We start from the raw sequence: 26,648 nt of genomic DNA on the forward strand, positions 1-26,648 counted from the left end.
AGCGGCTAAATATATTTTGTAAACATAGGGGACCAAATACAAAATTAGTGCAAAATTGAGGGATGAAAACCGTAATCTGCCCAATTGATTTCCTTCCTCAAAAGGAAAACACAGTCACACAGTGACAGACGCACACAGCAGTCACACACAGTGACGCACGCACACAAGAAAGAACCGCTTTCATCCACCGCTTATATTACAGCTTCATTAAAAACCCACGTATACTTGCAGCACCGCTTACTGCATCTCTGACTCTGTAACAATAAACATCGAGCAACTCCATATTTACGTATCAATGAACTGTTCGATGTTTAATGGCGGCTAACTGATGTGTATATAAACTACTAAACCCTAACCTGCATTTATTCATAACTAATTCTTTCAACCCTCTCTCTCTCATCTCTCTCTCTCTCTCTCTCTCTCTCTCTCTCTCTCTCTCTCTCTCTCTCTCTCTCTCTCTCTCTCTCACGTGAAGTTGCATTCCCCTTCAATCCCTGGAGTGCACTTCTCTTGAGCTGTAAGTAAACTCCGCCCTTCTTTCTCTCTCATTCACTACGATATATACTTACACATATTACATATATATATATATATATATATATCATATATCATATATGTACTTTCTTTTTTGGATTTCGAAATTGTTATTAATTCTGTTGCAATTGTATGTGAGCATTTTTTCATGCAGTTTTAAGATTAGTACTCTGTTTCTCTCTCTACAACAGCGTTCAAACATGACAGTGACACCTAAGATCTGTGTCAATGATGGAAACCTAGTCATCCATGGAAAAACTGTCCTAACAAAAGTACCCGAAAATATCGTGCTCACACCGGGCTCTGGCGTAGGCCTTGTCGAAGGCGCATTCATCGGTGCCACGTCATCGCATAGCAAAAGCCTCCATGTCTTCCCCGTCGGCGCACTTGAGTAAGCTCGCCCTCTAGAACCTTCTAGAATCATATCGTTTTGTTTCCGACGACATTTTATTCGTCAATCAATCATTTCTTGAATGATTTTTCCTTGTTTTTTCGGAAAGGGGTGTTCGGTTTATGTGCTTATTCCGATTTAAGCTATGGTGGATGACTCAAAGAATGGGAACTTGTGGGAAGGATATTCCTTTGGAGACACAATTCATGCTCGTGGAGACTAAAAACGCAAGTGTAGATAGCTCGACTATCTACACGGTTTTTCTCCCACTTCTCGAGGGGCAGTTTCGGGCTGTTCTTCAAGGCAACGAGAGAAACGAGCTCGAGATCTGCCTTGAGAGTGGTAATTGGTTTACCCTATTCATGGGGGTTTGTTTAATTAGTAGGGTTATAATCGGGATAAAAAAGTTACGAGTACGAAAAATTAATCTTCTTGGTTATTACTTACAGGAGACAATTGTGTTGAAACTAATCAAGGAAATTACCTGGTTTACATGCATGCTGGAACCAATCCTTTTGAAGTGATTAATCAGGCTGTCAAGTAAGTACTTTTTTTTTTTTTACTTTGGTGATGTAACTGTAGTGAACTTCGGTTCGTTTGCTGATGTTCGGAAAACTGATTGTTTGAAACAGAGCTGTTGAAAAACATTTGCAAACATTTCAGCACAGAGAGAAAAAGAAGGTGACTACAATATGTTTGGTTTATTACGTTTTTCGGAATTGCAAAATATTCTGGCTTATGCTTTATTATGTGTATATATTGAACTATGTAGCTGCCGTCATTTGTGGACTGGTTCGGATGGTGCACATGGGATGCTTTCTACACTGATGTCACAGCCGAGGGCATTGAACAGGGACTCCAGAGGTAAATTTCGGGTTTTTTTTTTTCTTTCTAAATCTTCGAACCCCTAAGTTTCTAAAAACCGAAAAAAAAATCGTTTTTGAAGCTTGTCTGAGGGAGGTACCCCTCCACGGTTTCTGATCATAGACGATGGCTGGCAACAAATCGGGAGCGAAGTCAAGGAAGACTTAAATTTTGTTATACATCAAGAAGCTCAGTAAGATAATCCAATTTCCTTTTCTTCATTTTTTTGGCAATATATGTTGATTGTAATGTGTATCTCCAATTTCTTGCAGGTTTGCAAACAGGCTAACAGGTATAAAAGAAAACGAAAAATTCCAAAAAAACGAAAAAACGGATCACGAACAAGAATCATCAGGTCTGAAACATGTCGTTAAAAGAGCCAAGCAGCACCACAATGTCAAGTAAGGACATATTTATTCATTAGTCTTTGTTTGCCAATCATTTGTATTAACATTTTACACTTTCAGATACGTGTACGTATGGCATGCACTAGCAGGTTACTGGGGCGGGGTCCACCCAGCGGGCCCCGGTACAAAACACTACGAACCCTCCTTAGCATACCCTGTCCAGTCACCAGGCATTATAGGCAACCAGCCCGACATTGTAATTGACAGCCTGGCAGTTCACGGGCTAGGCCTAATCCACCCGAAAAAGGTTCTTGATTTTTACAACGAGCTTCACTCCTATTTGTCCTCTTGTGGAATAGACGGAGTCAAAGTTGACGTTCAGACCATTATCGAGACTCTTGGTACGGGCCACGGCGGTAGGGTTTCTCTCACCCGTAGCTACACGCAGGCTCTGGAAGCTTCCGTCTTCCGGAACTTTCCGGATAATGGGTGCATTGCTTGCATGTGCCATAATACTGACGGGATCTATAGTGCTGAGAAAACAGCTGTTGGCAGAGCTTCTGATGATTTCTACCCTCGTGATCCTGCTTCGCACACCATTCATGTTTCTTCGGTAGCATATAACTCTGTTTTCTTGGGAGAGTTTATGCTGCCTGATTGGGATATGTTCCACGTGAGTGATTTCTTGATGAAAATCTAGTGTAGTATTTTCATTTAGCATTGTGGGTCCCACTAGAAAATTTTCTGTGTACATGTGGGACCCACGAAAATAAAATTCTTGATCCGCCACCTCATCTTCCAATGGCTGACTCACAGTGCGTTATTTTGTAGAGTTTGCACCCAGCTGCTGAGTATCATGCTGCAGCTCGAGCTGTAGGAGGATGTGCGATTTATGTCAGGTAAATCTTCACTTCGATTCTCGTTTTCTTTTTCTTTTTATTTCGGAAATGCTCTTTTGGTTAAATGTTATTACATGAATGTTTCTTGATGTGTAATCAGTGACAAACCTGGCAACCACAACTTTGAGCTTCTGAAGAAGTTGGTTCTTCCCGATGGATCGATTCTCAGGGCCCAATTGCCTGGACGGCCCACATTGGACCGTCTTTTTGTCGATCCAGCCAGAGATGGAACTAGGTTTTGTGATCATCATCGTCATCTTCATCTATTGCCTTTTTACCCTTTGAACCAATGCAATAAAATCCACTTCCATATTTTTTTTGTGTGCAGCTTGCTTAAGATTTGGAACACGAACAAGTTTTCTGGGGTTGTCGGAGTTTTCAACTGTCAGGGTGCAGGGTGGTGCAAAGTGACCAAGACAACACGGATCCACGATGCTTATCCTAGTACTCTTACAACCTCTGTTCAAGCCAGTGACGTTGATACCATAGCTCAAATTGCTGGACAAAATTGGAAAGGAGATACTGTAGTTTATGCCCATAGATCAAGGGAATTAGTTCGTCTGCCAGAAGGGGCTTCATTGCCTGTGACGCTTCAGGTTCTTGAATACGAACTCTTCCACTTCTGCCCTGTGAAGGTGAAGCATTCAATGAATAACCCTTTCTTTTTTCCCCTCCTTAAAGTTTGCTAAAGACACTTGCTTAACTGATGAATGATGATCTCTTGTCCGAACACAGGTTGTTGCAGAAGAGATTTCCTTTGCACCTATTGGTTTGCTCGACATGTTCAACTCTACTGGCGCTGTGGAGCAGTTTGAAGTCGAGAAAACCAATGGTGGTTCCGAACCTTTAACTGGAAAACGTTTGCCTGTGGTGACAATCAAACTCGAGGTTAGGGGATGTGGGCGGTTCGGGTTCTACTCTTCTCAAAAGCCAATTATATGCACTGTGGACAAAATCGAGACTGAGTTCAACTATGAAGCTGCCACTGGATTAGGGACTCTGACCATCTCAGTTACAGACGAGAAAATATATAGATGCTCGGTTGAAATCCAAGTTTAAGTAAGAATATAGACGAAAATCCTAGTAGCATTTTTTCCCCCTTTCTCGGGGTAAAAATTCGTGGTCATTTGCTAAAATTCTGTTATCGCACAAACTATTTTCTTGTCTCGTGATTTTTCGCCTCTCCTCTAAATTATAATCTCTCTAAGAATCAACTGGAACTTGATATTCGAGGTAAGTACAGTATTCACCATCAACAATCTAATAGTGTTTATAACTATACCAACGTTGCTTCCATCACTAAAACTTCACCAAAAGTCTTGGCAAGAGCAGACACCATTCACAAACTTGTGGAACCGAATCCGGTCCCTAACAATGATTTCTCGATCGTACAATTTACTTATAGTCTTGGTCACCTCGTGACAGTCCAAACAAACCCTAAGGTTTTTCACTACTCTAATTACAACTGGCGACTTTGTCTTCAACAAACCATATGCAATAGCCAATCTTTCACTGTGCTCCCAAAGAGCATCTTGTTTCTCTCCGTCTCCCACATTATGCAACACAGATCCGATCAAACTTTCATGCCCAACGCCTTCAACTCTCTCCGAAACTTCGCTTATAATTCCTTTTATGCCCTCAGCTTCAGAATGAGACCAATTACCCATAACAAACTCATGCACATGACCATTGATTTCAATGGAGCTGCAGCCTGGTATAACCTTGATTCCTCTCTCGTTCATTTGCCTTCTCACAGCACTCATTTTCACCCAATCCGATCTCGATGCATACAAGCTCGAGATTAGTACGTAATTCTCTGCATTGAGTGGCTCTAATTCAAGAAGCTGCTCTGCCACAATTTCACCTTTCTCTAACAAGTTGTTTTTCTTGCAACCCACAAGCAAAGTACGCCATATTACCGGATTTGGAGAAATCGGCATTGTCTTAACGAATTCATAAGCCTCGTCAATTTGATTTGCACGGCAAAATAGATCAACTAAGCAGCCATAATGCTCCATCGACGGCTCCATCCCACATTCAATCATGCTTGACCAATACTTTTTCCCTTCAGCAACTAGGCCACCATGCGCGCAAGCTAATAATACGCCAAGAAGTGTCACATGGTTAGGTTCGACCTGAAATGAAAATTCGAAAAGTTTGTATTAGAACTATTCTGGAAGAAAACGAGGAAGGGGTAGTTTTTTCAGGTTCCGATTACCTTAGCTTTTTCCATTTTTGCAAAAGTATGCAATGCCTCTTTTGCAAGTCCATGTATAGCAAATCCTACAACCATGGAGCTCCAAGCCTTGGCATCCTTAATCGGCATTGACTGAAAAACTTCGTATGCCTTCTCAATGCACCCACACTTGGCATACATATTAACGAGAGCCGTGCTAACTTCAAGATCATTTTTTATCCCTTTCTTATCAATAAACATGTGAAGCCACTTCCCCAAATCCAATGCCCCACTCATAGCACAAGCAGAAATCACACTCACCATAGTCACCTCATCAGGCTCCACTCCACCTTTTTGCATCTCCCTAAACAACTCCAAAGCCTCATTCACCATCCCAACCCTTGCATACCCACCAATCATGGCACTCCACGCCACCACATTCTTCTCAGTCATTTCATCGAACACCTTCCTGCCCAACTCAACTTCCTCGCATTTCGTGTAGAAGTTGAGCAACGACGTCTGAACAAACAAATTCTCACCCAACCCAGATGCAATCACGTGTTTGTGAACCTGCTTCCCTTCCTCAAAAGCCGGCAGAATCGAACAGCACTTCAGCACAAACGCCAGCGTGAAGGTGTTTGATGTCGGAAACTTTTTCCTAACCAACTTCCTGAACATGAAAATGGGTTCTGGAGATGGGCTCTGCAGTAGAAACCCTCTCATCACCGTGTTGTACGAAAATATGGTCGGATGCGGGATTTGAGAGAGCAGAGTTTTCGCGTAGCGGATGTTACGGTAGGCCGCGAAGCAGAGGATTTTGGAGAGGGTGAACGAAAGAGTGGAGAGAGGGAGGTGTGGGCGAGTGAGAATGTGCGCGTGGATTTGATCGAGAACCCTCATGCTGGGACATTTTTTGATCAGTGATGCTAATCTATCTTCTTCTTCTTCCGCCAGCTCTTGTTTCATTCTTTGCTTCAGAATAATTAAAATTTAAAAATAACAGTTTGGGCAATTATTTGCTGCTTGTACAGTTCTCAGTAAATGATGTATTAAAGCCCATGGGCTTTTTATAAATAAGCCCATTTGATAATTTGGGCCCTAACTTATGTCTCGTTTTAAATAAATTTAAAATTTGCATTTTACTTTTGGTGAAATTTATTTATTATGTTATAGTATATGCTTTTTAGAATTGAAAAAAATATATATAATTGTGCATGTACAACTGAAATGTTAAATGTCGTTTCGATTTTACTGATACTGTTTTGGCTTCGAACGTGATTTCGACCATTTTCTAGTCTGATTTTAGCAAAATTCAAAAGGTAAAAACCGTAGTCGTTTGAAGCAGCTTACTAAAGGAACTTGCATCAGCTGGATAGGATGTCGAGTGACAAAGTTATGCATCAATTGAGTTACATTTCGAATTTTAGAAATACATTGTTGCAGTGTTCGTTGGTTCGTACGTGCATATATTTCTCAGCCGACCTCGAATCTTGATGATTCAAGTTAGATCAGAAAACCAACTTGCTAAACTATGAATTTTATGTTTTGAGTTTTGCCAAATTTAGCCTTGGAGATAATGAAAAACACATTTGAAATTAAAATGGTATTACTTAAACTGAAACGATATTTATCGGATCACGTTGTTAAAGTAAACTCATGGTTACCCACGTGGTACTCAATTGTTCTACGCTAATAATGCATGTTTCTTTGAAACTTAGCTCTATTACATCAAACCATAATATTAATCCTTCATTACAAAAAAATAATATAATATTTATGTTGACCAGGTTCATGTGTTAAGAGATCGACACGTGTACTGGTTATTATTATTAAACAGATAAACATGAAGGAAAAAAAATCACAATCAAATGTTTATTATATAGTTAATTTCCCACCCAATAATGGATTTGATGAGTTATAACTAACTATATTTTTAACCAAGAACCCTAGTGTGTTTACATTATATTAATGGCAATATATTCAAACAATTAATTGAATCTTGTATTTGTGTGGTGGATTAATTACATTCAACATAACTATGATTACATACTAAACCTAATTTTGCATCAAGTGGTTTGACCAAATGGGTTAAGGTATGGGAGGAGATGATTGTAATTTGTGTTTTTTATCAACTACTACTACAGCCAGCCGCAACAATTAGTTCAAATATACACAACTCAATAATTACTTTTGAAAATTATTTAAAAGGAATGTTTGGATATAATTCCACGTGTCGCGAGTTTGTGTATAATGTCTCATGATATCACGTAGCTAGGGGATGCGTTCAAGTAAATATTGGTATACGTGGTCATTATTATAATACTCATAAAATAATAATAATAATAATAATAATAATAATAATAATAATAATAATAATAATAATAATAATAATAATAATAATAATAATAATAATAATAATAATAATAATAATAAATAAATAAATAAATAAATTTTATATTCATTAAACTAATTACACCTAATTATATATTATCTCACAGTCATATATCTTATATATAAAAGTAATAAACGTTAGGGCATTATAAGAAATTTTCCGGCTCCTATTTTCTACCATTTGTTTCATAGGAAATTTAACAGATTGTTATTCAATCCTAATATTGTAATTACACTTAGCTACTAGCTTCAATTTTTTTGGCAATTATCTCCTATTTTTACAATTTATTTTAATTATTGTAATTATTCTTTTTTCTCTACTAATTTTCTAACTTTAATGACATCTTTATAAAAGATTATGATCTACTATTTTTTTGATTATTTTTTTTTCCTCTCTTAACATTTTCTTCAAATCTCATTTTCAATGTCACGACTCACGTATTTAACTCTCTATTAATTTCCTTCCTTCTGAAATAGCACCACATGCATCGCATCGCACGAGAAGAAATACTAGTATACAAGAAGCCTCTTAAAAATGCCCTAGGGTTACATTATACATGGAAAAAGAAATCAAGAAATCCCGATTAGTGAAAAACTCTTTCATCCAAAAAAATTTATTATTCTATCTAAAAAAATTCCCAAAATTAAAATATCAATATAAAATTGTCCAATTAATAAACTTTCAATTAAATGTGTTATTTCAAAAAAACATAATGATTTTACGATGATTGCCTGAAATAAACACAAAGATTAGTTATTACAACTTGAATTTACGATGATTTCCGAAAAAAGTCGATGACGATGAAGGTACGCAGTTTATTGGTTGACAAGTGTATCGTCCGTCGTCTTCCAAAACATCTTGATTACTTGTTTCTGGTGTTTGCAAATGCTTTTTTAAAGTGATTATGCGGTTTTTTTTGCTCATAATCTGTTTTTAGGTGTTTGCAAAATCAACTTTTGTTTTTGCTTCTCTTAAAATAATCTACTTTAAGCTATTTTTTTAAAAGCACCCCTAATCCTGCTTTTTCAATTTTAGTTCATTTTCCGAAATATTTGCAAACACCTCCAACTTTTAGAAATAAGCACTTAAAACTAACTTAAATCACAATCACTAACTTCTGCTTTTAAATAATCATTTGCAAACACCACTTTAATCCACACCACACGCTAATCCAATTTATTTTAACCCCATAATTACTTTTTTCTCATAATTTAATCCAAGTTATAATCTAATGCAAAATTAATAAAGAAAGAGATAATGTTTGTGGAAATAAATATATATATTAGTGGAAAAAATTAATATCTTTTGTAAGATTTATTTCCTAATAATAAATTAATTATATCTTAATCCTTAGAAAGAAAAGGAAAAAAAAAGGAAACCAATGCAGATAATAATTAACCTTAATTACATAAAAAAGATTAGAGATAAATATTTCCATCTCTCCTAAATCTGTAATCTGCAGGCATGGGCAAAAAAGTCAGCAACTGATTCACATTACCATGTTTGTGAGTTTTATCTAAATCTTCCCATACCCTTTTTCCCATGTTAGATTCTTCAGAATGCCACCTCCCCCCCCCCCCCCCCCCCCCACCCCCCCAAAAAAACATCTATAAATATGCATGGTTGGCATGACATTGTTATCACATCCATACTTGTTTAATTTATCACACATACAAAACAATCCTTTCAAAAAAAAGAAAATCATTAAAAAAAAATAAGTATTAAAGTTATGGGCAGTTTCGAAAAGCAGCTTTCGACGTTCTTGATCGTTGTTTTACTTTCTTTGAGTTCTTCGTGCATCAATGGCCTTATCCATGATGAGTTTCAAGAAGAGTACGGCTACGATTTTCGCAGCTACCCTTCGTATTTAATTAGCCCCGTTGAACAAGCTAGGGTTAACAAGTACTTTGATAATTCTTCGGCGGTGGCAGCCAAGATTATTGAAGCCCGGTTTTCCGACTTCAACAACTTCTCGAGAAGATCGCTTGCGGCTTCTGTTAAGACAGTTGATGTACTTAGCTTTGGAGCTAAAGGTGATGGAAGTACTGATGATTCTAAGGTAATTATTTAATTAATTACTTGGATTATAATTATTAAGATATCAATTGTTTTATATATAAATATATATAATATATATGCATGCAGGTTTCAGTTTTAAAATAAAGCCAATCATATAATATATATCTGATCAGTTCATCTTTAATTGTTAATGATATTTTTTGTAACAGAAAGTCCAATATTCATCATCAAAAAGTTAGATAAAATTTCATGTTTCTTATATTAATTTAGTGATGGAGACTTTAATTTATATATATATATATATATATATATATATATATATATATATATATATATATATATATATATATATGCATGTAATATGACTCATGATGATTGATTAGTACTTTAATTCATATAAATAATTTTGGGGAAAAATATTTTTTATGTAACATGGAAATAGGAATTACTTCTCAAATAATTTAAAAAAAAAATCATAGTAATTAAGTGGAAATTACCTTAATTAATTAATTTAAGATTTTATCTTAAAAATCAGATATATAATTAATTAATTATATATGTTTGTTTCAGGCATTTGGGAATGCATGGAAAGAAGCATGTTCATCTTCACAAGATGTAAATTTTGTGGTACCAAAGAGCAAAACTTATCTTCTCAAACCACTTAGATTTACAGGCCCTTGCAAATCCCACATAACAATGGAGGTAATTAATTAATAATTTAATGAAATATAAGAATTATTGATCATTTATTTATTTATTTTAAAAATCTGAATTTACATATATATGCAGATTAATGGAGCCATCCTAGCATCTGATAATCGTGCCGACTACAGTAAAGACAATCGACACTGGCTTATTTTCGACAGAGTCGATAACCTAGTTGTTGAAGGTGGTGGCACTATTAACGGCAATGGGAATATCTGGTGGCAAAATTCTTGCAAAATTAATAAATCGAAGGTGAATAAAATAAATTAATATTTTTTTTATGAATTAATTCTCTCTTCCATCATTTATTGAAATATTTACATATATAATATACTAATATTTTTCTTCTTTATTTTGCAGCCATGCAAAAGTGCTCCAACGGTATGAACACTTATTTCTATAGAGTTACAACTTAATCTTGGCTCTTAATTAATTATATAATTAATAGATATATAAATATATAATAATTATATATATAATTTGGTGCAGGCTTTGACCTTCTACAAGTGCACAAGCTTGGTAGTAAAGAATCTGAAGATCCAAAATGCACAGCAAATTCATCTGTCTTTCGAAAAGTGCACAAACGTGCAAGCCTCGAATCTTGTGGTGAATGCTCCCGAAAAGAGCCCTAATACCGACGGAATCCACGTCACCGGCACTCAAAATATCCAAATCTCTAGCTGCATTATAGGCACTGGTATATACATATATAGAAATTAATTTCCTTTGAAAATAAAATTAAAATTAATGAGTTAACTTTTTATTAACAAAATTGTGATTGAATCCGTATATATATAGGCGATGACTGTATTTCGATTGTGAGTGGATCGAAGAAAGTTCAAGCCACGGACATTACATGTGGACCTGGTCATGGCATCAGGTTTGATATTATTGATCCAATTCAAAAAAATATCTTTCAATATTTATAAATGTTGTTCTTACATTGGTACACAATTTTTTTTGTTTCTTAATGAACTCATCAGTATTGGAAGCTTGGGTTCTGGAAATTCCGAAGAATATGTCTCAGATGTTGTCGTTGATCGAGCAAAGCTTTCCGGTACCACCAATGGAGTCAGAATCAAGACTTGGCAGGTAACTCTCTCTCTCTCTCTCTCTCTCTCTCTCTCTCTCTCTCTCTCTCTCTCTCTCTCTCTCTCTCTCTCTCTCTCTCTCTCTCTCTCTCTCTCTCTCTCTCTCTCTCTCATTAGTTTCACTTGAAATATACACAGGGTGGATCTGGAAGTGCAAGCAACATCAAATTCCAAAACATAGAGATGAAAAACGTGAAAAACCCGATAATCGTTGACCAGAACTACTGCGACCAAGACGGACCATGCAAGCAACAGGTGAAAATTAATATCAAGAATGCCCTTGACCGAAAAATCGAAATATATCTCAATATCGTGTCTGAAAGATTTTCTTTTTTTTTTTGTCATATAATTTCAGGCCTCGGCTGTGCAAGTGAAAAATGTAGTGTACCAAAACATAAAGGGAACGAGCGCTTCCAAAGTAGCTATCGATTTCGACTGCAGTAAGAGCCATCCTTGTCAGGGGATTGTTCTGCAAAATGTCAACTTTGTAGGGGCAGATGGTGCAAAATCTAAAGCTGTTTGCAACAACGTTGGTCTACAGAATTCAGGAACAGTCATACCTCAATGCCCTTAAAAAATATCCATATAGGGCCATTTGAATATATATTTATTATTTATACATACAAGTTTGCATAGGGTGAATTTAGGGTTTTTATATATATTTAGACATAAATTTCAATAAAGATTTAAATGCCAAAATCCTCGGCGAAGATTTCTCATGAAGAACAAAAGGGTTTCTTGCAGCAGACAATAGTTACATAAGGTAATTTTCTGACCTTTTTTTTTACCTTAATTTTGATATAAGGATTAATTAATTAATTAATTTAATTTCTTTGATTCAGGTTTATGGGAAGTTAGGAAAACACAGAGGACTCAATTGGTTTTCATGGATTCTTTTCAGGGCTTAGCATTTATTGATGTACATAGGATAACATTGTAATAAATCGAATCATTTTTTTATTCTTTAAGTTGAAAATTATTTGTAAGAAATAAAAAAATGAATAATATTATTTTAATTTACTACGTCAGCAAATGTTTTTATTTTGATGCAACATAAGTTCCTGAACACATAAAGCTATATACTCTGCTTCAATATACCACAGGGTTCGTTATTAAACAGCGTTCGTTCGTATTATAACTTGGCGTATTTTTTGAGATTTTGAGCAGCATCGCTTGCAGATTCCGGCACCGGCAAGTTGCAAAGTATAGTAACTCTCGAAGACGCAATCAGCGTTTTAATCTCCGAATTCGACGGATCGCATTTCGATAAGCTCACCTCCCAAACCTGCTCAAACAGTGCACTTATTGTAATACAATGTAAATTAAAGATCGATTTCATCTACGATGGGCAGTTATCGAATATTCGGAATTAGATGTATAAAATAATATATAGCTAAAAAGTTTACCTGAATGGATTTGCCAAGATTGACAGGTGTAGCCACAGCAACTACAAAGTCGCCAGCCTGTGCGCTTTTTAAATGACTGATGCTGAGGTGTATACCAGCTATCCTGTGAAAACCCGACGCAATATGAGCTCCCATACTCGCCAAAGCCTCGGCTATCAACGCCGACACCCCTCCGTGCAACATCTTGAATGGCTGCTCATTTAAATTCCCGAAAAAATTGCAGCAGTCAAATACAATATCATATGGGCTCGTTCGATAGAAATCATGCGCTTACATAGGATATGGTTGCACTGAATACGAGCCACATATTACAAATACGATATCTATATTTATGTTTAGTGGCATATATCAGAAGTCGTAATTATTCGATATTCCATTATGAAACTAATTGCTCGAGTATGTTGCCAGACAATAGTTGCTTGGTTAGTAATAAATCGAGGCTAATCGAACGAGGAGTGGTGATACCTGACAGCACTTTGGTGTAACCAAAAGGTGGCCTGAAACTCTGTGAGGTGAAAGTTCGTCGATTTCGAAACCAAACATGTGGAGCGGACTATCCAAAATCTCCGTCTTTGACGATGATGGTGGCTCTCCACCATCTCCGATTTGGTTCATACTTTTGCCTTTCGACTGATCAAATCCAACTCTTTAAACTGAATTCGACAACCGGAAAAACAAAAGGCTACAACATTATACTTCAAACGAAAGACCGGATAAAAAATCGATACCGATACGAACAGAAGATAATCGATCTAAATAGTGGAATTAGTATTTTTCGTGTTTATAACACCCGAAATCGTGAAGGTTCGATTCTTTCGATTGGACTTTAGACTCAACAACATCAGCAAACGAAGCCATTAGGTTGAGCAATCTCGAAGCAGATCAAATACATTCATTACATACTAAATAAAACTCAGATACAAATTACATTTTTACCATACATTCACTAAAGCATACGAGGGTTTCCACTGTAAAAAGCCCATGAATTTTTAACGAGGATGAACTTAAAGAGGGATTCAAATCCCTAAATTGAGATACCTACGACAAAAGCAAAGAAATTGCGCAGAATAACTACAAACTGTAAGAAGACGACGGCATTCTTCTCAGCGCATCAATCAGATAAACATCAGGAATCAGGTTAAATTTATGAAATGAATCAATGTACGGACTGATACAGCAATTCAACAGGGCGTCATTGATTATTCAATTCATAAGGAAAAATAAATAAAAAAATTAGCAATATCACGAAAACTCACCGGCTATTGAGCGGAAGTAGGTGGGGGAATCCGTCGGCGGTGGAGCAGGAGGAGGAGGAGACGAGTGTGAGTAGGAATTAGGACTTTTTGCAAAATTAACCCTGTGTAATATCGAATGGCCGAAAAAACCCTCATATTAAAGAAATTTGCACATAAGCCCCTGCGAAAATTAGTCAAAGCTAAAAAAGACCATGCTACATCAACTTACGATATACTCGTATTTTGTGCGACTGGCCATCTGTTTTTGCTTGAAAAGATCTATATATCCTTAATCTATTAAAGAACAAAACGACGTCAGTTTACTTCTTCTCTCTCAAAACGTCGATTCCATGGCAATCCACCCTCTCTCGCTTCCCGTCCGCTCGGCTGCCGTTGACGTTGTTGCCGAGTTGCAATTTGATAATTATAAACCAGAAGACACATCTTAACATCATTTTGTTTCAAAATGTGGATTTCAAATGTAGTAAAACGAGTACAAACTATAGAGCACTCCAAGAAATTTAGAAGATTCTACTGATACATCGGGTGAAAGTAAGAAAAATCATAGTTGACGGGTGTTTGTAATTACCCAAAAAATAAAGGATTTTTTCATAATTTGACCTTACCTCTGGGGTGGGCCGTAATTTACCATAAAAATTTTAGTGAAATGAGAAAGTTAGGTGGGCTATTAACAGTAAATATTGGGCCATGATCGGTTTGGGCCTACTTGTCAATGAAATGGCAACGGTTAGATTTGCTGAAAGATTCTAACATATTACTGGGCCCACCAACCATTTTTTTTTTCCAGGCATCTTAAAGAAATTTGTAAATAATTATTAATTAATTACTCGAATAAAAAAATGGGGCATGCTAAATCCCACACTAAAATTTACTAAATCCCACACATAAATTAAAAAAGAAATCCCTCTCTACTTATATTTTCTACTAACTTTTTTCTATGATGATTTTTTCCAAGTCAATCAAAATTCGTTAATCTTTCACGTGATTAATCATAAAAAGTGAGTTTAGGTTTATTTAATATTTTTCAATTTCATTATGTCTTTTTAATTATTTAAATTCATATCAATTCGAATTTTTTTCTCAAATTCCAACTTTATTTTAGTTTGAACACATGAAGATTTTTCTCAATTTCGAACTTGGAATGATATGAACGATTTTAGTGTGTGATTTTGTGAAAATTAGGGAAAAAGAAGAAGGGTGGGGAATGAGAAGATGAGATTTTAGAGAGAGAAAAAAATTCAATTATGTGTATGATTTGGTAAAATTGGTGTGGGATTTAGCATATCAGTAAAAAAATATACAAAGATTCATAATTAGACGATAACATACAATTTATAATTAATTAAATATACTTAATTCTCAAGTGTGACAACAGGATCTTTTCCAGGTTTCACTTCTTGGCCTCCTCAGTGGTTGCCGGCTTTGGCTCCTCCGCCTTGGGCGGTGGCGGAGGTGGTGGCGCTGCCGTCGCAACGCCGCCGTCGATGCAGCTGCGGCACTTTCGTTCCACCCATCCCTCTACGTCGTGTTCGCCTGTGCCCCCGAAATGGCGTCCGCCGCAGAGCCGGGCGATGATCCCGGCGATAACTCCGATGATTGTGATGGCCGCCAGCACCACCACCAGTGTCTCTATTGAACGGCTAGTTGAGTGGCTGGGCTGCGCCGCCGCCACCACCACCACCACCACCGGAGGTGGCTCTACTAGTGGCGGCAGTTGAGCCATTTTATATGTTTCGTGCGTCTTAGAGAAACTTGTGAGAATCAAGAAAATGATTTAACAAATTACTATAGAGAGAGAGAGAGAGAGAGCGAGAGAGAGAGAGAGAGAGAGAGAGAGAGAGAGAGAGAGAGGGAGAGATGTCCAAATGAACTTTGAACAACAACAAATGAAAGAAAAAAACATGGAATTAAGTAACAAATGAATAGAAAGTAAATGTATTATTGTTATATATATATATATATATATATATATATATATATATATATATATATATATATATATATATATATATATATATATATATATATAAATGAAAGCAAAGAACAAAAGGAAACTTTGAAAAACAATGCCGTTGTGCCCACAATTCACTTTTGCTTCATTAGATGTTGGTTGTATTTATATGGTATTAACAATTTACCCCCCATCTTTAATTATGATCTTTACTTTAATTTATCCAACTTTGTATTTTATATTTGTTGCTCTTTTTGAGGTGCAAAAACATATTCAATGGGCTAGGGTCCATCAATAATCTTTCTAATCAAAAGTCGTAAAGTTGTCAGCGTAATAAAAACATTTTAATTATTTAATTATTTTTATTGAAAATATAAATATTAAATGATACGTTTCACTAATTCGACATAATATTATAGATCGAACATATGAAATATCATGATTTCGAATTAAACTGCCACCTATTTCAAATGTAATTTGACTGCATTTGATGATATGTATAGAGTGATTTTTTTTCGAAATTCATATATTTGATTTATGTTCGAACATAAAATGGTAGCTCCAATTTATACTTCCAATATTGTTCATGCTCGTGCATGCACTCTTGTCTTTTTTTTATGTCACATGTATTTGTTTCTTCCAATATATATACAATAATCCATGCAATATTCTTATATTTAATTTTTTTTATATGCAGAAAAATTCCAAGTTTGTCAACACTGGCCAGTCAAATAGTCATCGTTTCTGTGGCTCTTGAAAGGTGAAAACTGTAGGGACTAACTAGTGCTGTCTTTTTCAATCAGTGGGTTATTTTGTCATTTTGCAGTAAATTTGGGGAGATGGGCCACTTTTTTTCCAAGTGAATGAAATTTCACAATTTAGTTTGTATGGTGACGTTACAGAAAAATGGGCCTTAGGGGGCTCTCTTCAATATAGTGTGTGGGCCTTAGTGCAAAAAATGACAATATTATTTTTTAATTATTTGAAATTGCATTGTAGGATACATATTATATTTAAATTATATTCATAAAAAAACTCCAATTGTACTTTTAAAATTTTGAATGAGCTTGTGATTAATGAATATAATTTTAAATTCCCGAAATGGATGGCGTAGCGGTCGGAGTAAGTGAACTTGTATCAATTGACCAAAATTCGAATCTCCTTGGCAACGGTCACAGGTCGAGCTTGTGACACAAGTCTTTTTCAATAAATTTTGAAATTTATATATCTTAAATGGGGAAATTACAGTTTTCACCCATCAAATTTGCACCAATTTCACATTTGGTCCACAGGTTCACAAAAAAAAAACACATTTGATCCCTCATGTTCCAATAATTTAACAGTTTTGGTTATTTCCTTCAATTTAACATTAGTCAATTAGTTAAGTAAGTGATGGGCACACGCTTGATTCCGTTAGTTTTGACGGGAAATTGACGAAAGGACTAAAAGTGTTGAATTTTTGCTACATAGGGACACAAATGTATTTTTTATGAACACGAGGGATCAAATGTGGAAAGTGCAAACTGTTGGGCCAAAAACCGTATTTTCCCTATCTTAAATCCGAATTCTCTTGCCAAATTAAGTACTTCAAAAAAAAAATACAAATGGAATTTGTTTAATGAAGTTTACTAGTAAAGGTACAACTGTCAGGCAACATTAACGCCAGGAATAAACAGTAAACACTATTACAACGGTCAAGAATGAAGAACCCCCAATATACAATACAATAATATAAACCCTTTTTCGGTAAATTTTCTTCGCACCCATTGTTTAATCTTTACCAACTAAGGTCTTCGCAAATGGCGAAATCGTTCAAATTAAAATTATTTCATTCCCATGTTCTCAATCATTATTGTCAGTGCGGCTAATTTTTATTTTTTTCTTAATTTATTTTAAACATATTTGTCCAGCTATATATAGGGAAAAAAAATAAAAAAATTCAGAGGTTGTCCTAATTGTAGAAAGAGGAGAGAGAAAGAGAGAAATTCATAGGTTTGGGTGAATGCAAGAGAATCGGCAGATTGGTGGAAATCTTTGATGGGTCACCAGCCTTCTTGTCTGTTTTCCACAGGCACTGATCTGAAGGTAAATTTCAAGAAGAAAAAATAATTCCCTTTTATTCATATTTAGGAATAAAGGGAATTTATAAAAAAAAAAAAAAAAAAAGGGATGTTCTTTGACATTACATTCTTGTAGGTAATAGTTTTATCTGTTGTCTGTTGTCTGTTGTCTATCTATCAAGAATTGTTGTAGCCCATGATCATGATTCTTGATGCTTTTTTTTGAAAGAAATTGAATTTCTTTGGCAATTTCAAAGAAATCCCATTTCCTAATTGGTTAATTACATCAATTGCAATCAAGATTCTTGAAAATTGAGATGCCCATTTTCTTGATTTTCTGAATTTAATCTGTTTTTTTTGTAGGCTGGTACCAGAATTCGGAAAGTGCCGGCTTGATCTGACCAGCTTTCCTTTCCCTTCTACCGATTTTCAATAATCTCGTAAATTTACGAGATCAAGAAGGGAAAGAGAGCTTATTGATTTTGAAGGTGGATTTGGGAGAAAGGAAAAAAAAATTAAAAAAATTAAAATTTGAATCCATAATAGTACATAAAATATGAGTACCGTATCGGGTGTGATCTCAAGGCAAGTATTGCCGGCATGTGGCAGCCTTTGTTTCTTCTGCCCTGGATTGCGCGCTAGGTCTAGGCAGCCTGTCAAGAGGTACAAGAAATTGATATCCGAAATTTTCCCTCGATCCCAGGTCAGTTTCATTAATCATATAGTCGAAAAATTATGAACACCATATGTATAACACTGCCGTAGCTAACTTATGTTCGTTTTTGTTTACAGGAAGAAGAACCGAATGATAGGAAGATTGGGAAATTATGTGAATATGCCGCGAAAAATCCTCTGCGTATTCCTAAGGTAATTTATTAATGTGTAAATATATATAAGTTTGCGTTTATTCTCTTTTGGTAAAAGCTAGATTACCGATGAATTGTTTTGTTTGTTTTCGAAATTTACAAGATGGCGAATTCCCTTGAACAAAGATGCTACAAGGAATTGAGAAATGAAAACTTCCGAGCGGTAAAGGTTGTTATGTGTATTTACAGGAAATTCTTGTTCTCTTGCAAGGAGCAAATGTACGTCCGTTTTTTTCATTTTAAATGTCTTTAGTGATATGCAATTTTTTTTTACGGATAAATGTTTCATTTTTAGCATCCATCTTTTTTGGGGTAATCTGTATCAAGCAATTAATTTAGCAGTGGCATTTTCGTCTCAGGCCCTTGTTTGCAAATAGTCTATTGAGTATTTTGTACATCTTGCTCGATCAGACAAGCCAAGATGAAATATTAGTCATCGGATGCCATTCTCTCTTTGATTTTGTAAATAATCAGGTTGGTCGTAAGTAATATAAGTTCTTCCGTTTTTATTTCCTTTTGTGGAAATTAAAAAGGCTGATTATCGACTCTCGTATAATTTTCAGAATGATGGAACTTACATGTTTAACCTCGAAGGGCTGATCCCGAAACTCTGCCAGCTGGCGCAAGAAGTGGGAGACGATGAGAGGGTACAACAATTAAGGGCAGCTGCCCTGCAAGCTCTATCTGCTATGGTTCGTTTTTTATTCAATCATTTATTTTATTTTCAAAAGATTCCGGTTTTGAAATTAAGAATTGGTTACTTCATCTCGTTTATCTGTTTTTTTGGTGTACAGGTTTGGTTCATGGGTGAAAACTCCCATATTTCAGTTGAATTTGACAATGTAAGTGCATTTCTCTAAGCTACACGAATTTTATCTCGTTATATCGTCCAAATTGACCATAATTAGATAATGACTCAAATCTTCGTTTCAAATTTTTCGACTTGTGTTATGCTGCTTTCGATCTTATTCATCCGATTTCTCAGATTGTTTCGGTAGTCTTGGAAAATTACAAAAGTCAAAGTAAGGAGTCAAACGACTCCAACGAAAACCGTTGGGTGCAAGAAGTTGCTAAAACCGAGGGACACATCTCTCCGGATCAAGATTTTGAAATGAACGTTCCTTCTTGGACAGTCATCATAAACGACCGAGGACAACTTAATGTTTCACCGTAAATTATCGTCCCATTTTTTTTTCATTCTTCTATTTTTCCGAACTTCATTAGTTTCTTAATTATCTGATTTTTTTTTTTTTTGTTTTATTATTTTTTTTTTATCTTGATTAATTTACAACAGCGAAGATGCAAACAACCCGTGTTTCTGGTCTAGGGTGTGCCTTCACAACATGGCCAACCTTGGCAAAGAAGCTACAACCATGCGCCGTGTTTTGGAATCTTTATTCCGATACTTTGATACTGCATGTCTGTGGCGTGCAGAATACGGTGTTGCTTTTCCTGTTCTGAAAGACATGCAGATTTTAATGGACGAATCCGGTGAGTTTTCGATCGAAAAAAAACGGGGTTTTATAAAATACTATTTTTTTAATTTTAATTTTTTTTTTCGTTTGTGCAGGGCAAAACACGCACTTTTTGCTGTCGATATTAGTGAAACATCTCGACCATAAAAATGTCCTAAAACAACCCGATATCCAGCTGGACATTGTTGAGGTTGTCACTGCACTCGTCCGACTCACAAAGATCGAATCTTCTGTAGCTATAGTCAGTGCTGTGAGTGGAATGATGAGACATTTACGTAAAAGCATACATTATTCGCTCGACGATGCGAATCTTGGACAGGAAGTTATCAAGTGGAATAAAAGGTTCCATCAAGTAGTCGATGAATGCCTCACCGAATTGTCGTCAAAGGTTGTTGTCACACTAAATCTTCATCCAAAAAAAAAAGAAATGAGCTTAAATTTTGTTGTAATAACGTTTTTTTTTCCGTCTCGTTTGTTAAAATAGGTTGGAGATGCTGGTCAAATACTCGATGTGATGGCTTCAATGTTGGAGAATATCTCGAGCATTACTGTAATCGCAAGAACAACTATTTCTGCTGTTTATCGCACTGCTCAAATCATAGCTTCTTTGCCGATTTTGTCGTATAAGAAAAAGGTAATTCTTTTTTCCTAAATCAATTTCTGAAAAAATCTGAGATACTTATTAATTAACCCTTTTTCTTTTTCTTTTTAACTAGGCTTTCCCAGAGGCTTTGTTTCATCAGTTAATACAAGCAATGCTCCACCCGGATCACGAAACGAGAATCGGGGCCCACAGAATATTCTCCGTTGTGCTTGTGCCTACTTCGGTGGCCCCACAAGCAAATTCGTGTGTCACCGATTCGAACAAGAGTATGGGAATTCCTAGGACACTCTCGAGAACCGTTTCTGTGTTTTCTTCGTCGGCTGCATTGTTTGAGAAGTTGAAAAACCAAAGGGTTCCTAAGGAGAATCAAATTGAATTGAACATCGATCCGAGAAATAATCCAGCTAACGGAGTGTTTAACCGACTTAAGTCAACGTACAGTCGAGCATATAGCATCAGAGAATCACCGGCACCGGCACCGGCAACAGATGCAACTAAAGAAATGGTAGATCTCATTGTTATTTTATTAATTATTATTTTTAATTTCTACGAGCATAGTTTTAAGTTATAATCTCGTTTCTAATTCCAGGAAAACGTGCCTCTGAGACTGAGCAGCCACCAAATAACACTACTGCTTTCGTCTCTTTGGGCACAATCAATGTCACCTGCAAACATGCCCGAAAATTACGAAGCTATTGCTCACACATACAGCTTGGTTTTATTGTTTTCTCGAGCAAAGGTAAATAAATAAATTATCGATTATATTTAAAAAAAAATTGTTTCGTTCGTCACATTTAGAACTCTAAAAATTGCTGTCTTATGTTGGCACAGAATTCGTACCGTGACGCTCTAATTCGAAGTTTCCAATTGGCTTTTTCGTTGAGGAATTTTTCTCTTGCACAAGGAGGTATGCTTGTTAATTATATTATCTAATTAATTTATTTAACTAATATATTTTTTCCATTATTTTTAGGGAATTTGCCGCCATCTCGTCGAAGATCGCTCTTCGTACTATCAACTTCTATGATTATCTTTTCATCGAAGGCTTATAATGTTCTTCCTCTAATCGAACATCTCAAGTCTGCAGTCTCTAATAAAGTGGTTAGTTCACTTATTTATTACTTTTATATTATTATGCGTGAAACATAAATATTAACGGTAACTTAATTCAAAAAAATATATTTCTCGTATTTTCGTCACAGGTCGATCCCTTCTTGTATTTGGTAGAAGATTCAAAGTTGCAACTTAGTGATAAGAATCAGAATATTCTTTATGGATCTAAAGAAGACGACAGTTCCGCTTTGAAGTCGCTTTCGGAAATAAAAATCAACCAGAACCAGACTAAGGAATTCCTCGTTTCGGTTATTATTAAAAATTTGGCCAACTTATTGGAGGTAAAAAAATTTAATCCCGTCTTCTTACTCGACACGACGGTCTTTTTAATTTTGAATAATTTTATTTAAAAATGGTTACAGCCCGAGGAAGCTACGATAAGGGAGCAGTTGCTCAAGGAATTTGCGCCCGATGATTTGTGTTCGTTCGGAGGACAGATGTTCAATGATAGCCCAGAGGAAGCACATCACATGTCTCTCGAAAAGGTAACCAATTTTAAATTTTAAGTCTTACTTTTTTTTGGCGTTGGGATCTAATCCCGTTTTCTTGTTTTCAACATTTTTACAGGCGGTTTCGATTTGTGGAATAGACGATTTTTCACACCAAGATTCGAATGAAAGTAGTTTCCCCCATAATTCGAGATTGACCATCGAATTTCCCAATCTCCTAAGCGTCGATCAACTTCTGCAATCCGTAAGTCTTCGTAATCAATTAGGGGTGGAAACCCGATGGATCGGGAAAAAAAGTCCAATTCTTTTGGAAGTGAAAAATTAAGGGAAAATGGAAACCGGAATTTTGGAAATTCGAATGAAAAAACTTGTTTCAAAATCGGAAATATTCATATTGGAATTGGCGGAATTCGGAAATCCCATTCCAATATTCACGCATAATAATCATACTACGTCGTAATTTGACGAACAAATTTTCTTTCTCGCGCTGATCTCGTTTTTATTTGTTTTAATGCGACACAGGTATTAGAGACAGCACACCACGTAGGAAGAATGTCGGTGAGCAACGCACCCGATGCATCGTATAAGGAAATGGCTAACCACTGCGAAACACTTCTGATGGGAAAACAGCAAAAAATGTCGTATTTGATAAACACGCATCCTAGACAAGGGAGCATGTTAACCATATCTCCCCAAAACTCGTACGAAACGGAGAAACAAAATCTTCCTTCACATGTTGTCGGTTTACAAAAGGTAAGTCCCTCGTCTGGTTGGCAAGATAAGATACAATGAACCACGATTAATTAAATAATAATTCGATCTTATTTCGTGATCAGAATACTACTACACAAGGAGGAGTTGTTCCGAATAGACCGTCGAGTGGCGGGCCCACACCATCGCAATGTGGAGCCGAATACCAGCATCATCCTCTCTCATTCAGGCTGCCAGCATCCAGTCCGTACGATAACTTCTTGAAAGCTGCTGGATGTTGATCCAACGGTCGATAAAACTCAGGTTCACGTACGGCGGCCCCACCGCACCACCGTATAACGTTTCACCATATGGCCGGGGGCCCCCCCACATTGCCACATCAGCAAGAACGATCGATCGCCTTTGCTTGGCCGAGGTTTTGAGGATCATCCCAAATTACATTTCATTTATTTATTTATTTATTAATTTTATTTTTTTTGTATCTTGTTGTGTGTGTGATAAAAAAAAAAATTCAATATAGTGATGGCACCAGAGGGGGGACAGCTGGCAAATTTGAGCTTTTCTTTTTTCCTCTGAGTTGTGATTTTTTTTCTTTTTTAATGTATAAGATGTGAGGGCTCTTGTGAGTTGTGGTGTATACGTACTGCGGTACTTAGTTGGATTTGTTTAGATTCTTCTCATGTAAAAATTAAAAACAAAAAACAAAGATAACTTCATTTTTCTTTTATATTTCAACATTTTGTATTTTATTTTTTAAACAAAAGATTGTGGTAAGGAAATGTGTGTATTTATTTTCGAGGGAGTCAGATGCTACCCCTGGTTATTCACACCATGGTTATTCACACCAGGTGAATTTGAACCGTATATTAGATTATATAACTACTTATTAAGCACACATACACATGGGTAAGTGTGTGATTATGTGCAGCTTTGTGGTTCAAATCAACCCAGTGTAAATAACGAGGTGTAACATCTTATTTCCTATTTATCTTCCCCTTAGTTGCGGTTATTATGAGAGTAATAAAATGCACCACGTATATTAACGTTAGCATGTAGATCGACTATATATGTTTTTACCGCGATGTAACATAAATTTGACCGTGAAAACTTAGTGCTACATAGGGTCATAAAAAACCGATTGATTTTTAACTTTAATCTGGTTAAATAGTCACTCACTAAGCACGCATAAACATGAGTGTGTGTGATTACATGCAGATCAACGGTTATTAACCACCCGATGAAATTCACCTGAGGTAGCATCAAATAAACCAGATGAACAAGGTTATTGTTGCAACAAATGTTTAAGATTCACTTTATAATTCAATTGATTATTATTTTTTCATTTTTTTTTAATTTTATTTGTTTAATTAAATACGATATATTAAGTTAAATTAAAAAAAAGGGAAAAATATGTGCTAGAGAGGTTATAACGGCGTGGTTGAGTTCCCCTAATTCCGTCCATATATATATATATAGGGTCTGAGATCATCATTTCTTCTCCTCACCTGATCGATTCAACCCCGAGAAATCCACCGCGGAAGGAGCTCTCTCTATATCGGTACATGCTATGTTTGTTCATGTTTTGCATTTCCTCTGTTTGTTTATTTGTATTGATTCAGTTAGGGTTTCCACAATTGTTGCTTTTAACTGCGGCTTTGGGGTTTGTATTTGCTCAGTTTTCCTGATTTTCGTACTGTCTTTATGCTTGATTTCCTGTGTTTATAGACCTTAGGGCAGTCGTTGATCCGGATTTAGGGATTTGATGCGGGTTTGCAAATGCTTAGTATTCTCGTTTGTTTATTGGTAATAATGGGATTTATTCCGCGAGCGGCTGATTATTCTGGATTTAAATGTTGAGAAGAGAACTTTTTTTATTCTGGTTTTCAATTTGTTGAAAGTTTGAATTTTCATATGGTTATGTGAAACCCAAATAAGAGTTATGTGGTTTTGAATTTTGGATCTATTAGGTTGGTTATTCTTGAGATTTTGGAATATGCTTTGCTAGATTCTCTCGTTGGATTTATTTAATTGGTTCTGTTATTATCGGCCAAAGTGATCTGTTGCATATGGGACGAGAAGAGCTGCGAAAATACATGAAAATGTGATGCCTCTTTGCATATGTGATTGTGTCTAATGTGATTTGGTAAATGTTTGTTTCTGTATGACTTTTGGATTTGAAAACCTCGTCGAATATATTATTCTGTGGGTTTTTTGTTTGTGTTATTATTGGGTCTTCTCTTAATTAGTTTTCATGAAGAATCGTATATGTTTTTTGTGCTTGGTAGATTAGACACGCCTTGCTAAAATACCGTTTTCCGTTTCCCAATCTGTCCAGCAAGTAGTGATTTATGTCATCTTATCTTGTTATGTCTTGCTTCGTTTTCATTATTTCTTGAACCAAGCTTTCCCAGCAAGCCCGCAATTTTAAAACTCAGTCTCGAGGTCATGATCATGGGTAATTTGTTAAAACTTGATTTCAATTTAGCAGTTTTGGAAGCGAAAAATGGCAGGAAAATACATCTGGTCTGCTCTAGTGGGATCCATCGCCGTTGCATATGTCTGCGACACTATCATTTCTGACCAGAAGATCTTTGGAGGTTAGTACTGCCTACCTACCTTAAATACAATGTTTCGTGACCATTTCTTTTCTCGTCTTTTAAAGAATTACATTTTGAATGTAGGTAGTACTCCTTCAACTGTCTCAAGAAAAGAATGGTTGCTGGAGACTGACAAGAAGTTCCAGGCATGGCCTCGTACTGCGGGTCCCCCAGTCGTCATGAACCCCATCAGCCGCCAGAATTTCATCGTCAAATCCGGTCTCGATCAATAAATTGCAACTTTTATGGATCTTTATTTTTTGTGTGTTACCATGATATAGGCATGTTGACTATATCATTGATAAAACAAGGGAACACAATGTGTGGAATGAAATCTTATGTTTATTAGATTTTGCTGTTTTGATTCTCTCCGCCCTTCTCAGATGTAGACTTCGGTGTTGGTGTTGTGCTGCAGAACAGCTAGTAATAAGTGTTTTATGCTTTGCATACTTTTGAAATTATGTTTTTGATTCATTTATGATTTGATTCATGCCTTGTGAGGCAATTGCATTTATATGAGATGTTGTGTTTGGCCTTTGACTACAAAAATATTGGGCATGCTTGCAACATTGGTTGGCATGAAATATACTTGCAAAATTTTCTGGTTCTGTGATTTACTTCGTAATGACCGAGAGTCGAGCACTGTGGTCGTTTTAGATACGTAACTTGGAATATGTGTAGTATACATGTTTGTTGCAATTCCACTCATTTGGATGATGGAATCACTTAAAAACATCATTGT

General features: G+C 36.0%; 7 protein-coding genes across 14 annotated transcripts; 4 read left to right on the plus strand and 3 right to left on the minus strand.

Annotated features, from left to right (window-relative positions):
• The first annotated feature begins 133 nt into the window (after window positions 1-133).
• LOC105976496 (putative galactinol--sucrose galactosyltransferase 2) lies at window positions 134-4,292 on the plus strand. Its single transcript, XM_088825165.1, has 13 exons — window positions 134-517; window positions 726-925; window positions 1,035-1,267; window positions 1,375-1,465; window positions 1,558-1,606; window positions 1,698-1,789; window positions 1,872-1,982; window positions 2,062-2,190; window positions 2,257-2,809; window positions 2,968-3,035; window positions 3,136-3,270; window positions 3,364-3,670; window positions 3,771-4,292. The coding sequence occupies exons 2-13, from the start codon at window positions 735-737 to the stop codon at window positions 4,092-4,094; spliced, it is 2,283 nt and encodes a 760-aa protein (XP_088681291.1). The 5' UTR covers window positions 134-517; window positions 726-734; the 3' UTR covers window positions 4,095-4,292.
• Window positions 2,187-6,225, minus strand: LOC105976704 (pentatricopeptide repeat-containing protein At2g02980, chloroplastic). Of its 6 annotated transcripts, XR_016034197.1 has the most exons (5): window positions 5,254-6,212; window positions 4,286-5,170; window positions 3,740-3,900; window positions 3,144-3,662; window positions 2,187-3,007 (listed from the first exon to the last, which is right to left on the minus strand). XR_016034197.1 is itself a non-coding variant. In XM_013001965.2 (2 exons), the coding sequence occupies exons 1-2, from the start codon at window positions 6,175-6,177 to the stop codon at window positions 4,343-4,345; spliced, it is 1,752 nt and encodes a 583-aa protein (XP_012857419.1). In that variant the 5' UTR covers window positions 6,178-6,225; the 3' UTR covers window positions 2,187-4,342. The 6 variants fall into 6 exon arrangements, 1 of the variants encoding a protein (XP_012857419.1); XR_016034195.1 differs by having other exon boundaries at window positions 3,144-3,900; XR_016034196.1 differs by lacking the exon at window positions 2,187-3,007 and having other exon boundaries at window positions 3,059-3,662; window positions 5,254-6,205.
• Window positions 6,226-9,242: 3,017 nt separating this feature from the next.
• Window positions 9,243-12,446, plus strand: LOC105976498 (polygalacturonase). Its single transcript, XM_013001735.2, has 10 exons — window positions 9,243-9,662; window positions 10,193-10,324; window positions 10,412-10,579; window positions 10,688-10,708; window positions 10,817-11,024; window positions 11,126-11,207; window positions 11,311-11,419; window positions 11,557-11,673; window positions 11,774-12,181; window positions 12,261-12,446. The coding sequence occupies exons 1-9, from the start codon at window positions 9,333-9,335 to the stop codon at window positions 11,990-11,992; spliced, it is 1,386 nt and encodes a 461-aa protein (XP_012857189.2). The 5' UTR covers window positions 9,243-9,332; the 3' UTR covers window positions 11,993-12,181; window positions 12,261-12,446.
• LOC105976768 (1,4-dihydroxy-2-naphthoyl-CoA thioesterase 1) lies at window positions 12,409-14,199 on the minus strand. Its single transcript, XM_013002033.2, has 4 exons — window positions 14,081-14,199; window positions 13,290-13,477; window positions 12,825-13,016; window positions 12,409-12,703 (listed from the first exon to the last, which is right to left on the minus strand). Exons 2-4 carry the CDS (start codon window positions 13,437-13,439, stop codon window positions 12,551-12,553), a joined length of 495 nt encoding a protein of 164 aa, XP_012857487.2. The 5' UTR covers window positions 13,440-13,477; window positions 14,081-14,199; the 3' UTR covers window positions 12,409-12,550.
• Window positions 14,200-15,374: 1,175 nt separating this feature from the next.
• Window positions 15,375-15,932, minus strand: LOC148766727 (fission regulator-like protein). Its single transcript, XM_088825484.1, has one exon. It carries the CDS (start codon window positions 15,801-15,803, stop codon window positions 15,471-15,473), a length of 333 nt encoding a protein of 110 aa, XP_088681610.1. The 5' UTR covers window positions 15,804-15,932; the 3' UTR covers window positions 15,375-15,470.
• A 1,717-nt stretch (window positions 15,933-17,649) lies between these two features.
• LOC105976565 (protein SEMI-ROLLED LEAF 2) lies at window positions 17,650-24,072 on the plus strand. Of its 3 annotated transcripts, XM_088825483.1 has the most exons (21): window positions 17,650-17,777; window positions 17,942-18,116; window positions 18,455-18,794; window positions 18,884-18,958; window positions 19,061-19,176; window positions 19,317-19,431; window positions 19,521-19,649; window positions 19,752-19,799; window positions 19,943-20,127; window positions 20,252-20,448; window positions 20,528-20,820; window positions 20,917-21,066; window positions 21,149-21,541; window positions 21,626-21,775; window positions 21,868-21,943; window positions 22,010-22,137; window positions 22,239-22,430; window positions 22,512-22,634; window positions 22,717-22,842; window positions 23,121-23,351; window positions 23,435-24,072. In XM_088825483.1, exons 3-21 carry the CDS (start codon window positions 18,648-18,650, stop codon window positions 23,588-23,590), a joined length of 3,030 nt encoding a protein of 1,009 aa, XP_088681609.1. In that variant the 5' UTR covers window positions 17,650-17,777; window positions 17,942-18,116; window positions 18,455-18,647; the 3' UTR covers window positions 23,591-24,072. The 3 variants fall into 3 exon arrangements, with proteins under 3 accessions (XP_088681609.1, XP_012857256.2, XP_088681608.1); XM_013001802.2 differs by having other exon boundaries at window positions 17,690-18,116; XM_088825482.1 differs by lacking the exon at window positions 17,650-17,777 and having other exon boundaries at window positions 17,926-18,227.
• Window positions 24,073-24,724: 652 nt separating this feature from the next.
• LOC105976567 (uncharacterized) lies at window positions 24,725-26,364 on the plus strand. The gene is made up of 3 exons (XM_013001804.2): window positions 24,725-24,867; window positions 25,798-25,906; window positions 25,991-26,364. The coding sequence occupies exons 2-3, from the start codon at window positions 25,813-25,815 to the stop codon at window positions 26,137-26,139; spliced, it is 243 nt and encodes an 80-aa protein (XP_012857258.2). The 5' UTR covers window positions 24,725-24,867; window positions 25,798-25,812; the 3' UTR covers window positions 26,140-26,364.
• Window positions 26,365-26,648: the final 284 nt, after the last annotated feature.

This window comes from Erythranthe guttata, chromosome 11, assembly GCF_056151865.1.
Source record: "Erythranthe guttata isolate IM_541 chromosome 11, IM_541, whole genome shotgun sequence".
Lineage (NCBI taxonomy): Eukaryota > Viridiplantae > Streptophyta > Magnoliopsida > Lamiales > Phrymaceae > Erythranthe > Erythranthe guttata.

What these genes read in the sequence shown, in the direction of transcription:
- LOC105976567 (XM_013001804.2), top strand. Translation starts at nt 25,813, where the DNA reads ATGGCAGGAAAATACATCTGGTCTGCTCTAGTGGGATCCATCGCCGTT. An exon ending in TGACCAGAAGATCTTTGGAG is followed by an intron (nt 25,907 to 25,990) that starts GTTAGTACTGCC and finishes TTTTGAATGTAG; the next exon opens with GTAGTACTCCTTCAACTGTC.
- LOC105976498 (XM_013001735.2), top strand. Translation starts at nt 9,333, where the DNA reads ATGGGCAGTTTCGAAAAGCAGCTTTCGACGTTCTTGATCGTTGTTTTA. An exon ending in CATGCAAAAGTGCTCCAACG is followed by an intron (nt 10,709 to 10,816) that starts GTATGAACACTT and finishes AATTTGGTGCAG; the next exon opens with GCTTTGACCTTCTACAAGTG. An exon ending in GGACCTGGTCATGGCATCAG is followed by an intron (nt 11,208 to 11,310) that starts GTTTGATATTAT and finishes TGAACTCATCAG; the next exon opens with TATTGGAAGCTTGGGTTCTG.
- LOC105976704 (XM_013001965.2), bottom strand. Translation starts at nt 6,177, where the DNA reads ATGAAACAAGAGCTGGCGGAAGAAGAAGAAGATAGATTAGCATCACTG. An exon ending in CAAAAATGGAAAAAGCTAAG is followed by an intron (nt 5,171 to 5,253) that starts GTAATCGGAACC and finishes TTTTCATTTCAG; the next exon opens with GTCGAACCTAACCATGTGAC.
- LOC148766727 (XM_088825484.1), bottom strand. Translation starts at nt 15,803, where the DNA reads ATGGCTCAACTGCCGCCACTAGTAGAGCCACCTCCGGTGGTGGTGGTG.
- LOC105976565 (XM_088825483.1), top strand. Translation starts at nt 18,648, where the DNA reads ATGAGTACCGTATCGGGTGTGATCTCAAGGCAAGTATTGCCGGCATGT. An exon ending in TCACCGAATTGTCGTCAAAG is followed by an intron (nt 20,821 to 20,916) that starts GTTGTTGTCACA and finishes TTGTTAAAATAG; the next exon opens with GTTGGAGATGCTGGTCAAAT. An exon ending in TATTGTTTTCTCGAGCAAAG is followed by an intron (nt 21,776 to 21,867) that starts GTAAATAAATAA and finishes ATGTTGGCACAG; the next exon opens with AATTCGTACCGTGACGCTCT.
- LOC105976496 (XM_088825165.1), top strand. Translation starts at nt 735, where the DNA reads ATGACAGTGACACCTAAGATCTGTGTCAATGATGGAAACCTAGTCATC. An exon ending in GTTATACATCAAGAAGCTCA is followed by an intron (nt 1,983 to 2,061) that starts GTAAGATAATCC and finishes AATTTCTTGCAG; the next exon opens with GTTTGCAAACAGGCTAACAG. An exon ending in GGATGTGCGATTTATGTCAG is followed by an intron (nt 3,036 to 3,135) that starts GTAAATCTTCAC and finishes ATGTGTAATCAG; the next exon opens with TGACAAACCTGGCAACCACA.
- LOC105976768 (XM_013002033.2), bottom strand. Translation starts at nt 13,439, where the DNA reads ATGAACCAAATCGGAGATGGTGGAGAGCCACCATCATCGTCAAAGACG. An exon ending in TTACACCAAAGTGCTGTCAG is followed by an intron (nt 13,017 to 13,289) that starts GTATCACCACTC and finishes TTAAATGAGCAG; the next exon opens with CCATTCAAGATGTTGCACGG. An exon ending in ATCTTGGCAAATCCATTCAG is followed by an intron (nt 12,704 to 12,824) that starts GTAAACTTTTTA and finishes CTGTTTGAGCAG; the next exon opens with GTTTGGGAGGTGAGCTTATC.